The sequence below is a fragment of the Musca autumnalis genome, unplaced genomic scaffold (genome assembly GCF_047663935.1).
Source record: "Musca autumnalis isolate F117 unplaced genomic scaffold, ASM4766393v1 scaffold_3, whole genome shotgun sequence".
Lineage (NCBI taxonomy): Eukaryota > Metazoa > Arthropoda > Insecta > Diptera > Muscidae > Musca > Musca autumnalis.
This window is the reverse complement of record NW_027411866.1, coordinates 5220874-5236824: the sequence shown is the minus strand read 5'-3', so window position 1 is coordinate 5236824 and position 15951 is coordinate 5220874. Positions and strand designations below refer to the sequence as shown.

At 32.3% G+C, this 15951-nt stretch overlaps 1 protein-coding gene across 8 annotated transcripts in view; it reads left to right on the top strand.

Moving 5' to 3' along the window:
* Positions 1–15951, top strand: part of Ca-alpha1T (Ca[2+]-channel protein alpha[[1]] subunit T) — a 257504-nt gene that overhangs the window by 232351 nt on the left and 9202 nt on the right. For 6 of the 8 annotated variants that reach the window (XM_073979063.1, XM_073979060.1, XM_073979062.1 and 3 more), the window contains one exon: positions 3676–3841. The exons of the other annotated variants lie outside the window; for them this stretch is intronic. In XM_073979063.1, coding sequence (XP_073835164.1) covers positions 3676–3841 — 166 coding nt within the window. The remainder of the gene's footprint in view (positions 1–3675; positions 3842–15951) is intronic. 8 annotated transcript variants of the gene reach the window in all.

Genomic DNA, 15951 nt, shown 5'->3' with positions numbered 1-15951 from the left:
TATACACAAAATCGAGTGGATTTCGTAAATGTAAACATAGTATTAGATCGAATTCCCCACTACACCATTTTCATGATTTTACTCTACTATGGAACTCGACCTAGTAAACTTACGTTTACACATGACAGGACAGTTGTATTGATTGTCAAAACCCCAAAATGTGCCTGTGTGACGTAGGCGTCCAGGCAACTGCAAAAACAATTTTAAAATTATGAATAAAAATCGTCGATTTCTTTTTGTTTTCTGTTCACATATTTTGTTTTTGCTCGTGTACTTTTGTTTTCAACACATTTGAATTATTATCTCATACATTTTTAAAAAAATGTCAAAAATTTGTTAACCCTACTGTCTGTGAAAAACTTATGGACAGCTGAGAGACATCCGACAAATGTATGTATGTGTTAGTAAATCAGAGTTGTAGTTGAAGACAAACTGTCTGGTGTAAACGCCTAGTAACGCATAACTTCATGGAATTTTTTAATGAAATTCGCGCTAGTGTGGACTGGGACTTGCAACAACAGATGAAAACTTGAAGAAGGAACTTGACGACGTTGTTGTTGTTTTTGACGCGTAAAACGACACTCAACAATCTGGTTGGGCGTTAAGGCCTCGGCACACACGGTCCGTTGAGTGCCGCACATGAAAACCTCAAGAATGAACTTGGCACCACTTACACATTTTTCATGTGGTTGTTGTTTTTGTCGCGAAAAATGGCAATCAACGGACCTAATGTATTTGGCCCTTTAAGGTTAAACATGATAGCTCTGTTCCAGAACTAAAAAGTTTTTACAATTTTTACCACTTTTACACATTTTGCGTTCCCGTTCACCAGATTTAATTTTCGTCAAAGCGTGACATGAAATATCTCTCAACGGAGACATTGCCGAGCCCTAAAGGGTTGTTTACACCATCTATCAATGTCGTATGAGATGCCAAATTTTCTACCTGCGAATGTTGTACACATAGTGTAACCACTATGAAAATTTTCATCTATCAAAATGATTTGGCAACTCATATGTATTTTTTTCATTTAGGGAGCGCTCTATTTGATACGTCATTCTCGTATGTAAACATAAATTTATCAGCTGTTTTCTGACATTCTCAAACAAAAAATGAAAAACAAAATCTTTAAAAAAAAAAGAAAATGGAAAGGTATTTATATTTAAATATTCAGTAAAGTAAAAAAATGGCGTTTATAATGTTATTTTTAGATAGATTGGTCGAAAGAAGCCGTCTTTGAAATGATTGTTTGGTGGCAAAAACATGAATGCCTCTATAACTCCAAACACCAATTCTACCAATTCAGTTTCCTTCAACCAAAATTAAAATTTGCGCAAAATTGCAACTCAACAATAAATGTAAATAATGACAAAAACAGCTGTTTTTATATTTTTAGGTTATGTCATACGAAAATAACACTTGCAGGTATGAACGCACAAATTGAAAATTGTATGGATGACGTCAATTTTGACAAACATAGAGAATGTCGAATGGGTGAAAGAAATGGCAGCTCATATGACATTGATAGATGGTGTAAACAGCCCTTAACCGAGGCCTTACTAATGAAGTCTAAGTTTACATTAGCACTCAATATTATACATATTGCCATATATAAAATAATTAATAGCCCGTTTATATTATAGATTTTTGCGGGCACATACGGTGCGATGTGCGTTGCGTTACAACAACCACATGAAAAAAGTGTAAGTGAAGCCAAGTTTTTTGAAAAACAACAATATGGCTGACGCATTAAAGTTAAACATAATTTAACTGTTTTGGGACAACACGTGTCCCAACGTGTCACTAAACGGACCGTATGTGCCGAGGGCTTTAACCCATTAGTGCATAGCGTCCGTTTAAACGGACGTTTTTATTTCTTACGCCAATTCCTTATGTAGGCTGATGCACTGAATAAAACTGTTTGGGATGATTGAAAACATATCACAATTTATAATTATGAAGTGAATCCCACCAAATTTCAAGTTTTTAGTGCTTGTTTATTACAAAAAATGAGAAAAATGTTAAAATTCATTGTTTTCAGTATATGTTAACTTGATAATTTTCGTTACGACGTAAAATATGACATGATTTACTTCAATCAAAGCCAAATATGATGTCAAAGGAGTAAATGAACTTATCTGAAATACAACAAACAACGCCAAACCAAGAACAGTAACAAAATATATCACACACAAAGTGTTTTAATTACATAGCGTCCGATTTAACGGACGGTCTGTAAAACATACGATAATTTATAAATGACAAAAGTTGTTCTTGAAATGTTTTATTTATCTTACTACTATTCTAAAACAAACAAAAAGTATGGATAAAAGTCGCCAGGGAACTTCATGCACTAATGGGTTAAGGACCGTTAAGTGTTGAGGTTCAACAACTACATGAAAACTTCAAGAACAAACTTGGCATTACTTACACATTTTTCATGTATGTATATGTGATTTCTGACACGTGACGCGAGTCACAACGGACATACAATCCGTTGAGTGTTGCGTTAAAACAACCACACGAAAACTTCAAGAACAAACTTGGCTTCAGTTACACTTTTTTCATGTGGTTGTTGTTTTCAACGCGCAACGTGTTGCACAACGGGCCCTTAAAGTCCGCGGCACATGTGGTCCGTCACATTTAAAACCTAGATTAAGGTTATGAGCATGGTGGAATACGAAGGTGTTACATTAAATCATGCAAAACGTCAAATTTGCTCACAATAATACATTTTACATTTTGTATGTGATTTTATTCACAATAATGCATTTTGACAACTGGTATGAAGATCAGCTGTTTTATGAGTGATGCTGTAGTTGGTTTTTGATCCATGTTTACATACACATGATTAAACGTTTATTCGACATTTTTCTTTACATAGTATAATAGAGACCTTGCGGTTGATAGATATATATGTGTGCCCTCCGATTTGCCATTGAACTAGGGTTCTAATATCGATTTTTAACACCTTTTTGATTTTTGAGAATCAAGGCGACACATGAGAAGTTCGCTAATGACCAAGTTCGACCTAATAAAAAGATTTCAGAATCACATTTGAATTAGGTCGAACTTGGTCTTTAGTCATTTACCAGATATGACTTAAGCAAGTATGCCATGCTTCTTATGTGTTGAGGCCTTTATTTTTTATGAAAATTATTTCCCCAAAAAGAAATACTCCCTGTGTACTATATTAACAATATTTAACTATTTAAGTCATAATAAAATACTATATAAATATTATGTATAATTGTTTTGTTATTATTACTACCATTGTTATATATTATCATACAAAAAACAACAACAAAAATACCTATACTTTACAAAACTAAATTCAAAATCAATTTAAAAACAAACCAAAAAAAAAACTAAATCAACTAAATAATATTTATATACTTGTACTCGTAACCTCGTAACTTTCGTTTTCTCGTACCACCATCACTAATCTCACCACGTAACCAAAATTGTTCACCACAACTCGTGTGTTTGTGTGTGTTTCTAAAACAAAACTTTTTGTGCGTGTGTGCCACCCACTCACCACCACAACCACCAATTATTAATTATAATAACAACAACAACATAACAACTACTACTCCAACAACTACAACAAAAACAATAAACCACAAAAATCCTCAAAATTAAAAACTCGTCATCGACGACAACAACCAACAACAGCATACTGGGCATGTATCTGTTCGGCGGTAAGTTTTGTAAATTTATGGACGAAACGGGTCTCGAAAGGGAGTGTACATGTCCCGAAATAATCAGCAAACATCCACAGTGTGAATGTGATCGCAAACACTTCAACAATATACTATGGGCCACCGTAACGGTCTTTCAAGTAAGAGCAACAAATCCTTAATACTTATACTACTAAGAAAAAAAAACAAAAATTATAACATATGAACCCTCCTAATATATAATTCCAAACTATTAAATTTTTAATTACTTTCTTTATATATTTTAAGAATACTATATAATAATCTTTTTTATTATAGTTTTATAAGTTTTTCTTTATATATATTTTTTGGTATTCTTCGTAGTTAGCGTTTGTAAATTATTCAATTTTTATTTGTTTGTTTTATTTCTCTCTTGATATGACATTGGAGAGAAGGCTCTACATGAGGGCGTATGATTTATAGCATAAACATATGTATAATATACGGTCCAATGTACTACGATTTAAGAAACTATTTAAAAAAATATTATAGTACGTTTACATTATAGCTTATTCCTGGCTTAACCTTCTTTATGAGAATTTATTTGATGTAGGTATATACAATGACATTGACAATTTAAACCCACTGGATTTACTAAATCAAGTACAACTTAAACGTACTGCTAGGTATTTGCAAGTTCTAAAACGGGGCAAATGTTTATATCTCGACAGCTGTTGGCTCATTTCTATAAATAGTTGTCAATTTAAAAATTAAATATTCCTTTCTCCTTGAATCCTACAAGATCATCCATAAGGCTTATATAGACAAAAAAATGTCATCAAAGATAGGGATCCCTATTTAGGCCAGCTTACATTAGATTTTTTGCTGGATCTACTTCTTTATGAAGATTTATTTGACGTACAAGCAATTGAATTGACATTTAAAATCCAGTGGACTTATTAAATCTAATTATATGTAAACGCACTATTATATTTTTTCTTGTCTATGTTAAACATCATGATTTACTATATTTATCCAAATAGAAGACGGATGATCAAGTGCAATATCTCGATTTATTTGACGCAATATGTGTAAAAATATCTAAATCTAATAAAATCAAACAAATTGTGACATTGCATTATCACAATAATAAATGCTTGTCTAAACCTACTATAATTGTTTATTATAGACCATTTAGATATGAGCTCATTATACGGATTTAGCGCATTATCAGGTTTTATTTGCTAAATCTGGCCATAACCTACCATATTTACCATGCAAAAATAAATCCTCGTATCGATTGGATTTGTTTTTAATCAGAAATAAATCCTCGTATACAACTCTGTTTGTTGCAACATGTTGCTCGAAAAGTACCAAAAGTTGCAAGAATTCCCACGCAATAGAAAATAAAACAATTAAAACAGAAATTAAAATAAGGAAATAATTGAATAAAAAGTTATTTGATATTTGTTTTAACTTCCCATATTTGTTTAGAGGACCCCAAACGTTTCTAGTGGCGAATGCAAAAGAATACATAAACAAAAATCAGCTGACTGTCATTTAGATCCTCCAAAAGGTATATCTAAATGCCGAAAGATTTTTACTGGATTTATTAAATCCTGTTGATGATTTATGAATAGTCTAAATGAGGCATTAAGATCAATTTCAATTTTTTCAAACTGGCGTTGGCCTGTCGTTGTCGTTGGCCTGTCAATAATAAAAGACAAAAACCAACAACGTTCTTTCATATGTTCCATTTTAATGGTTATGGTTTATTCCAAGTTTACATTATGCTAGGTTTAAATTTACGAAATCCACTCGATTGCAAGTGTCAATTCCATTTCTTAAACGTCCAATGAAATCCACTGGAGTTAATTTGACGTATACACAAAGGAATTGACAGTATAAATCCACTTTATTATGTAAACGTACTATTAGAGTCATTTCCCGGTTTAACCTCCTTTATGAGAATTTATTTGACGTATACGCAATGAATTTTACAACATAAGACCATGTTTATATTATAGCCTTTTGCAGGGTTAACCTTCCTTATGAGGATTTTTTTGACGTATATGTAATGGAATTGACATTTTAAACCCAGTGGGTTTGTTAAATCCCGTTATATATAAACGTACTATAAATCCCCTAAGTTTGCTAATTTCGGCTATTTGTAAACCTACTATAAGTTTAACACTGTGGCCATCGTACAATTGCTAATGCTAGGTTTACATTTCGGAATCCACTCAATTTGAACTGTCAATTCCATTGCTTAAACGTCAAATGAAACCCAATGGATTTCATATGAGATTTTATTTGACGTATACACAAAGGAATTGACAGTTTAAATCGAGTGGATTTCGTAAATGTAAACTATACTACGTTAGGTAGAAAGAAGTTGTTCTAAATTGAACATGAAAAAACACAACAAATTTAAACATTTTGAATGTACAACAACAGATTTTTTTGTTTCGCGATGCATAATAAATGGATCTCCAACAAAAACAGCTGATTATAGTTGACGCTCTGAATAAAAACACAATACGAAAATAAACAAATAATTTCGAATTCCCAAGATTCCCCGCATGTACAGCCTTTTCTCCGGGCAAATTTTAAGTAGATTTATATTTTTTTAATTTATATTTAGCAACAACAACAAAGCACTTTTAGTTTAAATAAACACCCCTCACCCAAAAAGAAAAGTAAATTGGAAACAACAAATTACGTTTCACGAACACGAAGTAATGCTTACACGTACTCTAAATCGTAAAGAATGTATTTATTCATTCAATCATTCATAACTGACAAGAAAAAAGATATAGTTATAGAAACGTAACACTAACAAAGGCCATTGTTCACTCAAAATTTTACAAAACCATTTAGGATATTATTTGCATGAAATCCATAGTAATCATCCGTCATTCTTAAAGGTGGAAGGTAACCATGTCTCGACCGTGTTCAGGGTAAAGTTACATTTACATAAATCACAAGAAATCAGTGCTGTATTTAAAGACATGTAATTTTTGGAAGTAGTATCGGGATATGACAGAAACGGCATTAATTGTAAATCCATTGAATGTTTGTCAGATAGAAGAAACACCGACAATTATCAATAATTGAAAATTTGTATTTGCTTGTAATTTCGATAATTAACGTAATTTCTCGGTAAGTTACCGGCCATAGTAAATTTGTGTCTAACCCCTACCAATACCGCAAGTGTTTCAACGTGTTCAACGTTTATTTCAAATTTTCATTCATAATTTTGTGTTTAAATTTTTACGGTTTTTCGTCAGTAGTGGTAAAAAGTTGCAGTTTCCGACTACAGTATTTTTTATCTATTTAAAAATTGTTAATTTTTTTCATAGGTTCCCATGTTTTGGGGAAATACATAATTAATTATTCAACAGAATTGACAACTAACAGTTGTTTAATGTAAATGCGCTATAATTGTCACTGTGCAATATTTAACCCTGCATTTACCCATGACAGGGCAGTTGAGTTCATATATTGATTGTCAAAAACCCAAAACTTTCCTGCAAAAACAGTTTTAAAATTATAAATGAAAATTATGAATTTATTTTTGTTTTCCATTCATATATTTTGTTTTTATTTGTGTTCGTTTGTTTTCAACATATTTCAACTAATATCTCATCTATTTTTACAATGATGGCAAAAATTTGTTAACCCGAATGTCTGTGCAGAAATGATGGACAGCCGACAAATGTAACGAAATTAGAAATTAGAGTTGTATTCCAAGACAAATTGTCTGGTGTAAACGCCTAGTAATATATGGTATATTTCATGGTACAAATACACAGGTAGCCGCATCGGCAATTGCTGGTAACATAAGGTGTCAAAATTTGACATCAATTCAATGCAGTTGACACATTATGTTACCATCAGCTGGCATGATAATGCTACCTGTATTATTGTACCATGGTATATTTTATAAAACTAGAGCTACGTTTACATTCGCACTGCCTGTCATACTAATAATTTATGAAAGTAAACTGTTGTATGTATATGTAAACCTGACTTATACTATGTTTACATTTACGAAATCCACTCGCTTTCAACTGTCAATTCCATTGCTCAAACGTCAAATGAAATCCAATCGATTTCAGATGAGTTTTAATTTGACGTATACGCAATGGAATTGACAGTTGAAATCGAGTGGATTTCGTAAATGTAAACATAGTATTATGCCACCATTCTGTTTTTAACTACCAGTATAAACATAATCTAATGACTCAAAAATGTTGATGATCATAATATAATTATCATTTTGAGAAATAAAACTTCTACGGCTTCCTTAAAAATTAAACCTAGAAGTTATTGTTATAGAACAAATTTACCTCAATCGGTATGAAATGGTGTATGGAATAGCTTAGCTTCACCGTCCACCTTAAGAATCACTTCCCCCTGTCACATAGAGATTACTAATTTGTATATAAACAAAAAATAATTGAGAATTCATTGAAAAATTGTCACAAAAATATTTCTCATATCACTTAACTTGTACGCTTATAATATCACTTATACCAAATCACTTGGACCCATTAATTCCATTAAAAATTCTCATTGACATTTTGAAAATAACATTTCGCTGCATGTTTTGTTGCGTTTTTTATGTTTTCCAATTTGTTTCGTCGCCATCATATATAGAATAAAAAAACAACTAAGAAAGAATTGAGAAGAAAGGAAAACTTAATATCCTTCTTGAGGCTTTGTGAAGACAAAAAACAACGCTGGCACGTTTTTTATATAATATGTCTTTATGTAATTTAAGATTTTTTTCAACAAGTCTTTTCAAAGTTTCGTATGTGACATGTGAAAAACAAAAACAGAAATCAGAGAAGTGAATATACGTATACATTGTATAAGCCCTCTTCTGAAGAGGGCGTATCACACCACGAATTAAATCAAACGTTTGTTGTTTCTTTTTTATTGGTAATTTTTCCTTATTCCAAAAAACCAACAACAATATCAATTAATAGTTTATGTAGGCAAGGTCATAGGCATCACAGCCACAGCTTTGCTTCTTTTTTGCTTTCAGTTTACAAAAACCTGCGGTGCTAACATTTATTTAAATCTCGTATTATTTAAATATTTTTTTTAATTAACTTATACTGTTCGGCACTTAGTGTTTATTGTGCCGAAGATAAATGTTGAATTTTAAGTTGATGTTTGCGTTAATTAAGTTGCGTTAGCGCTAGTTTTATTGCTTTCCATTAGTTATGTTCATTTCCGTTTATTTTAATTATATTCTTTGTTAAATTTTAAGGTTGAAGGCTACGAATGTCGTCATGGAACTTCTATTTATCTCCGATCGACAATGAGTTCGTTCTTCATTAAAAATCGTGTCCTTATAGATTAATACCCCGGTTACACTTAACTGGATTAACCCAGTATGTTATGGGTTTTAAATGCCAATTCCATAACGCAAACTTTAAATAAATCCTCATGAAGTGGGTTAACCCGACAAAAAACTCAAATGTAACCGCACTATACGATACCATTAAAAACTATAGCACTGTTCCTTTAATATAATTTCTACGCGTAGTTATCTATGAGCTCATAGATATCCCCCGTGTAAGCAAAATATCGAAAACGGCCGGTTGATCGTTGCCAGTGTGTTAAAAATTGTAAAACACTTATATGTGATAATGTTTTTACGAAATCATGAATGAAAATCGCCAATTTTACCTCGTGTTTTCAAAATTTACACGCCTCAGTAAATAGCACGTAGAAATTACCAAACGCATAGGTAATGTCCAATTTACATGAGCAACTTTTTCGTCATTTAGAGCTGTTTCGTCATTTATTTGCTAAAACAGGCAACATTTTGCGTCATTTACCATACAAAAATAAATGACGATAGCTACGTCATTTATTCTAAATAACGCACGAAAACACCATACTTTTATACGCAACCCTGCTTTTTCGTCATAAACTACCAAAAAATGCAACTGTTTTATGATGTCTTTGTTTGTTTGTGTGTGTTGTAGAAAAACAAAAATTCTCAAACGATGACAAAAGTAAAAATAAATGGTTAAAAAACTTGCAAAAATTATGTTTTTTTGTTTTTGGAATTAATTTAAGTTATTTGATACACATTTGTGTTGTGAAATTCCTATTTTTCTGTTTGTGTTATTGTATAAGTGTGTATGTGCGATTGTGTGCGTAAGCAAATGACGCAAAAAAACAGATGTAAATACACTTCATTTGATTCTAGGATTTCGTAAAACGAAGTCATTTAATATGCATATGTAAATTGGACTTAAAATTAACCAATAGGTAGCTACCAAGGGCTAAACATTTCGGGCATTACTCGAAAAACGTTCCTTTACTTTATACACCATACAATTCATATGGGAGCTGGGGCTCAATTCTGTTTCTATGAAAATGTGAAATGAAAACTTTTATAAAGGAGAAAACTGTCAAATGAAAAAAATTATAAAGGAAATATTTTTCATTTCAATTTTTCATAGAACAAGAATCCAGCCCCAGTTTACAACTTTTATTACTTTTGCTGGTTTTACCATTTTCCATATATCTGCAAAGCTGCTTATATGATATTTACACTAACACTTCATGTCATGGTAACCACCTATTTGATTTATATGACGTTATGGTATGTTTAGGTTTACGAAAAAAATATAAAATAAACATAAAATAAATCAAGATTAAATCAAACGGGCCTAAATTTGCGTTTGACTATGCACTTATATGATGATTAAAAGCATTATCTCAATTTATTTGACATGTATTGTATGAAAATGACAAGTTAAATCCATTGGATTTGCTAAACCAAGCATAGTATAAACGGGGTATAACAGCAAATTTAGATTACGCTAGATTTAGCAATTTCAGTGGATTTAAGTTAGTTGTCATTTTCATACAGTGTATGTCAAATAAATCGAGATAATGCAGTCTAATAGTACGTTTAGACTTACGAAATCCACTTGATTTCAAATGTCAATTCCATAGCATATATGTCAAATCAAATCGAGTGGATTTAAAAATATGATTTAATTGACGTGTACACTATGAAATTGACATTTGAAATCGAGTGGACTTATAAATCTAAACGTACTATAAAAGGGATTCAAAACTGTAAAGATAATAGCTTTATATATAGCTTTTCCAGAACTAAAAAGTTTTTACAATTTTTATGACTTTAACACCATGTTTATATTATAGCCTTTTGCAGCGTTAACCTTCTTAATGAGGATTTATTTGAAGTTTACGCAAAGGAGTTGACATTTGAAACCCAGTCGGTTTGTTAAATCCGGTTATATATAAACGTACTATTACACATTTTACCCAAAAACCGTTCCCGTACACAAACAAGTTGTAAAATGTTCACTTCTCTTTTAACAAAAGCCCTGTTCCTTTACGTGCATGAATCTTCAAGTTTTACCACTTTTTACTCGAAAAGCGTTCCTTTACTTCAGACACCATACAATTCATATGGGAGTAGTTTAAAACTTTCACTACTTTCGCCGGTTTTACCATTTCCAAAAGTAAAGGAACATACCAAAAATGGCGTTGAAATACGCTCTCTTTAAAAACTTTTTACTCTACAAATTTGAGCGTGTAAAAAATAGTAACATGGTTGCCGGCGTCTGATTGGCTGGTACGCCGACTTTGACACTTGTTCCAGTTTTTTTTTTTACGTATTTTCCATTTTTCCGTTCCCGAACTATTTCAAAAAACTTTTGTGTGAGAACAATTTTTTTACAATTCTCTCTTTTACGAATTTTACTATTAAAAGGTACGGGAACGAAGCTAATGATTAAACTGTCCGATTTATTGAGAACAAATATTGATCGTCTTTATTATAACTAATGCGATGCTTATATTACCCTGCGTTTACACATGACACGACAGTTTAGGTTATGTATTGATTGTCAAAAACCCAAAACTTCTAGTGTGAAGCCCTAAACACATCCAACATTTGAGTAAAGTTGGACGTCAATTATGATAGAAGAATTAAGAAAAATTCAATCTATGTTACCCTTGATAATTATTCTTCTATCAGAAATGACGTCCAACTTTGCTGAAACGTTGGGTGTATTTAGGGCTTGACGTAGGCATCCCGACAACTGCAAAAACAGTTGTAAAATTATGAATGAAAATCATTGATTTCTTTTTGTTTACCATTCACATATTTGGTTATTGTTCTGGTCTGTTCCAGAACTGCAAGAATCTACTAATTTTTACTATTTTTTCCGATAATATAAAGGAAAAAATGCTATCGTAGTAAAAAATAGTAGCTCCTTGCAGGTTCTGGAACAGAGCATTCATGTTCCTTTGTTTTCGACACATTTCAATTATTATTTCACTTATTTTTACTAAAATGTCAAAAATTTGTTACCCTACTGTCTGTGTTAGTATATCAGGGTTGTATTTTAAGACTAATTGTACAAATTGCCTAGTTCAACGTCATAAACATTTGGCTTTTTGTCGGGTTTAGATTGGTTTAAGTTTATAGCACAAATCAGCGCCGATCAGAGAAATACAAACAAATCAAATGCAGGTGTGAATGTATGAGTGAAAAAGCAACAACCAAATTATGTTTTTTGTTTGTTTTTGTTCACGAACAGTGTACCTGAGGGAGAAGAAACAAAGAAGCGCAGCCCTGATCTAAACCATTAGTACGTTTATATTTACGAAATCGAGTGGATTTCAACTGTCAATTCCTTTGCGTATATGTCCAATGAAATCTCATCTGATATCCATTGGATTTCATTTGACGTTAAAGCAATGGAATTGACAGTTGAAATCGAGTGGATTTCTTAAATGTAAACCTAGCACATGACAAAGTACATTACATCGATTTATTTGACAATTATTGTATGAAAATGACAACATAAATCCACTGGATTTGCTTAATCCGGCCTAGTCAAAACGTCCTGTTGACTTTCTTTGTGAGGATTTATTTGACGAACACGCAATGAAATTGACATTTGAAGTCCAGTGGCTTTTTTTAAATCCCGTTATATGTAAACGTGTGTTTGCAGTGTTATATTACATTTAGATTTCTAAATCCAATCGATTTCAAATGTCAATTCCATAGCGTAAACGTCAAATAAATCCTCATAAAAAGGTTAACCGTACAAAAAGCTATAGTGCAAACGCCATTTTACAACTAACAGATTTAATAAAACTTTATTTAAATATTTTTATACCCTCCACCATAGGATGGGGGTATATTAAGTTTGTCACTACGTTTGTAACTACTCGAAATAATCATTGTAGACCCCACAAAGTATATATATTCTTGATCAGCGTGCAATTCTACATCGATCTAGCCATGTCCGTCCGTCTGTCCGTCTGTCCGTCTGTGGAAATCACTCTAGCGTCCGAACGGATTGACGTAGGTTGATGAAATTTTGGGAAAATATGTTATATTTACGTAGGACTTTTGGTATTGAAAGCGGGCTATGTAGGTCCACGCTTTCGTATAGCCCCCATACAAAATGACGCGTGACGCGTCGTCGTTTTAAGGAATTTTTAAGATATTGTGCCCATTTTACCACCGAATTGGTTGTAATTTGGTACTTTGTGTCTCCAGAGGCCAAAAAATATTCCTACCAAAGTTGGGTTATATAGGTCCACGTTTTGGTATAGCCCCCATATAAGGCCCCATATAAAGTACGCGTCATTTTAATATATTTTGAATGTATTAGACCCATTTGACCACAGAATTGGTTGTAATTTGGTATTTTGTGTCTTCAGAGGCCAGAAAACATTCCTACCAAAGTTGGGTTATATAGGTCCACGTTTTGGTATAGTCCCCACATAAGACCCCTTATAAAGTACGCGTCATTTTAATAGATTTTGAATGTATTAGACCCATTTGACCAAAGAATCGGTTGTAACTTTGTATTTTGTGTTTCCAGAGGCTAAGAAACATTTCTACCATAAAATGTTTATATAGGTCCACGTGTTGATATATCCCCCATAATACAATATCTCCCGATTTTCGATATTTTGAACGTTTTAGCCTCATTATCACACCGATATGGCTGAAATTTGGTATTTAGTCTTCTTTAGGCGTATAAAACTTTCCCCCAGAAATTTGTAGGTATAGGTCCACGCCATCATATAGCCCCCATAGAACGGTACCTTCCGAATTTCGGTATTTTGAAGGTTGTGGCCACATTAATCCACCGAAATGGCTGAAATTTGTAGTGGAGGGTATAAAAAGTTCGGCCCGACCGAACTTAACGCTTTTCTTACTTGTTTTATATTGGCATAAACACATGATTTTATGGCAAATACGTCATGTAGTTGACAGACATACATTGAACGGGGCTGACAAGTTTAATGAAGTGTTTTGTTAAAACACGTTTGGGGTAAATGAGACTTTACCGCGATGCTTATATGAGAGTACGTTTAGATTGGCGTTTATTAGAGTGACAATAGCTTCGTTCCAGTACTTTTTTAATGATAAAAGTGTCAAAAGAGCAAACTGTCGAAAATGAGTTCCACATACACATTTTTCTAAAATGTAGCAGAAACGTCAAAAAAACTGGAACAAATGTCACAGTCGGCGAATCAACCAATCGGAAGCCGGCAAACATGTTGCACCTTTTTGCTTGCCCAAATTTGTCGTGTAAAAAGTTTCTAAAGAGAAACCTTTTCAGCGCCATGTTTGTCCAAAGGAAGTGTACATTTTACAACTTTTTTGGTGTACGGGAACGCATTTTGGGGAAAAATGTGTAAAAACTTTTTAGTTCTGGAACGAAGCTAATCTATCTATTTTCAATAAAGCTGGCAAACTATCCACATTCCCAAGATTAGATATTTTCGATATTTCATTTCAAAAAATCGATAGCTATCGATATTTTCGTTAATATGTCATCACCAAGAATTTGGAAATAAAAATGGCGGAAATATCTATGCTTTTGTTTCACAGAAATATATAGGAAAAAATAACAATTGATTTTATTTAATAAAAAGACAAAAATACAGTTTACTTTTCCGAAAAATTTGTACGTGTGACTACGGACTTACTTTCTCACATCCTCAAAGGTGAAAAACCGCGTAATTTCTATTAGATTTCAGGCTAGGGGTTTGTATATATATCGATATACAATTTTTAAAAAATTATCGATATTGCGATGGATTTTTGCCAGCTCTAATTTTCAATTACTTGACAAACGTTTTCATAGTTTACATATGAAAACGAGTTTGTTTTTCTATATATGTAACTTGCTTCAAATAATCAACCGATAGAGAGTTTACCAGTTACCGCGTATGAGGCTATTAATAAAAAAATAGTAACTTCATGTTCTTAATAACCCGTTTAGGCTTACGAAATCCACTTGATTTCAAATGTCAATTCCATTGCTTAAATGTCAAATGAAATCAAGTGGATTTCGGATGAGATTTCATTTGACGTATACACAAAGGATTGACAGTTAAAATCCACTTGATTTCGTAAATGTAAACTTACTATATGATTGGTTTAGCAAATCCATTGGAGTTAATTTGTCATTTTCATACAATAAATCTCAAACAAATCGATGTAATAACTTAATCTATACAATGCATTGTCTAAACCAAGTTTTAGACTCCATAACAAATTACGTTAGCTGTGCTCTAAAATATTTTTGCTAGAGTAGTGTTCGCGTACTCCAAAAATAGCAACACTTGTAACCAAACTTACACTTCTCTAGTCAACTTGGCTAACAAATGCATCTTGTACAAATTTGTACAAACTTTTACAAAATGTTTCTCGATAACTAACTAGTTCAATCAAAGCGAAGTGAGAAGTACTTGCAAGTAGGTGCAAGAACTTGCAAATACTCTTTACTTGCGAAGTTATCGAACAGGCCTAATAAGAAAAAATTGTTATCAGCTGTTATGCTAGGTTTACATTTACGAAATCCACTCGATTTCAACTGTCAATTCCATTGCTTAAACGTCAAGTGAAATCCAATGTATTTCAGATGAGGAATTGACAGTTGAAATCTACTCGATTTCGTAAATGTAAACGTACTATTAGCTGTATGTTATGATAGAGACAATGATAAAAGGGATTCACATTTTTCTTTAAATAAATAGAGGTAGAACAGCTTATCATGATAAAAAGCTCGTTTAAATCTCACTTTTTTCTAGGAATAGAAACAAATCTGCTGATGCTCCATTTCGACTAGATCGGTCTTCAATCTTTAGATGTGAATTGTTTTTTCTTTTTATTTCATTTTATTTTCTATTATTATTGTTTGCTTATGCTTTGCTGCTTGTATTTGTATAATGTATGTTTTGATTTATTTTATAA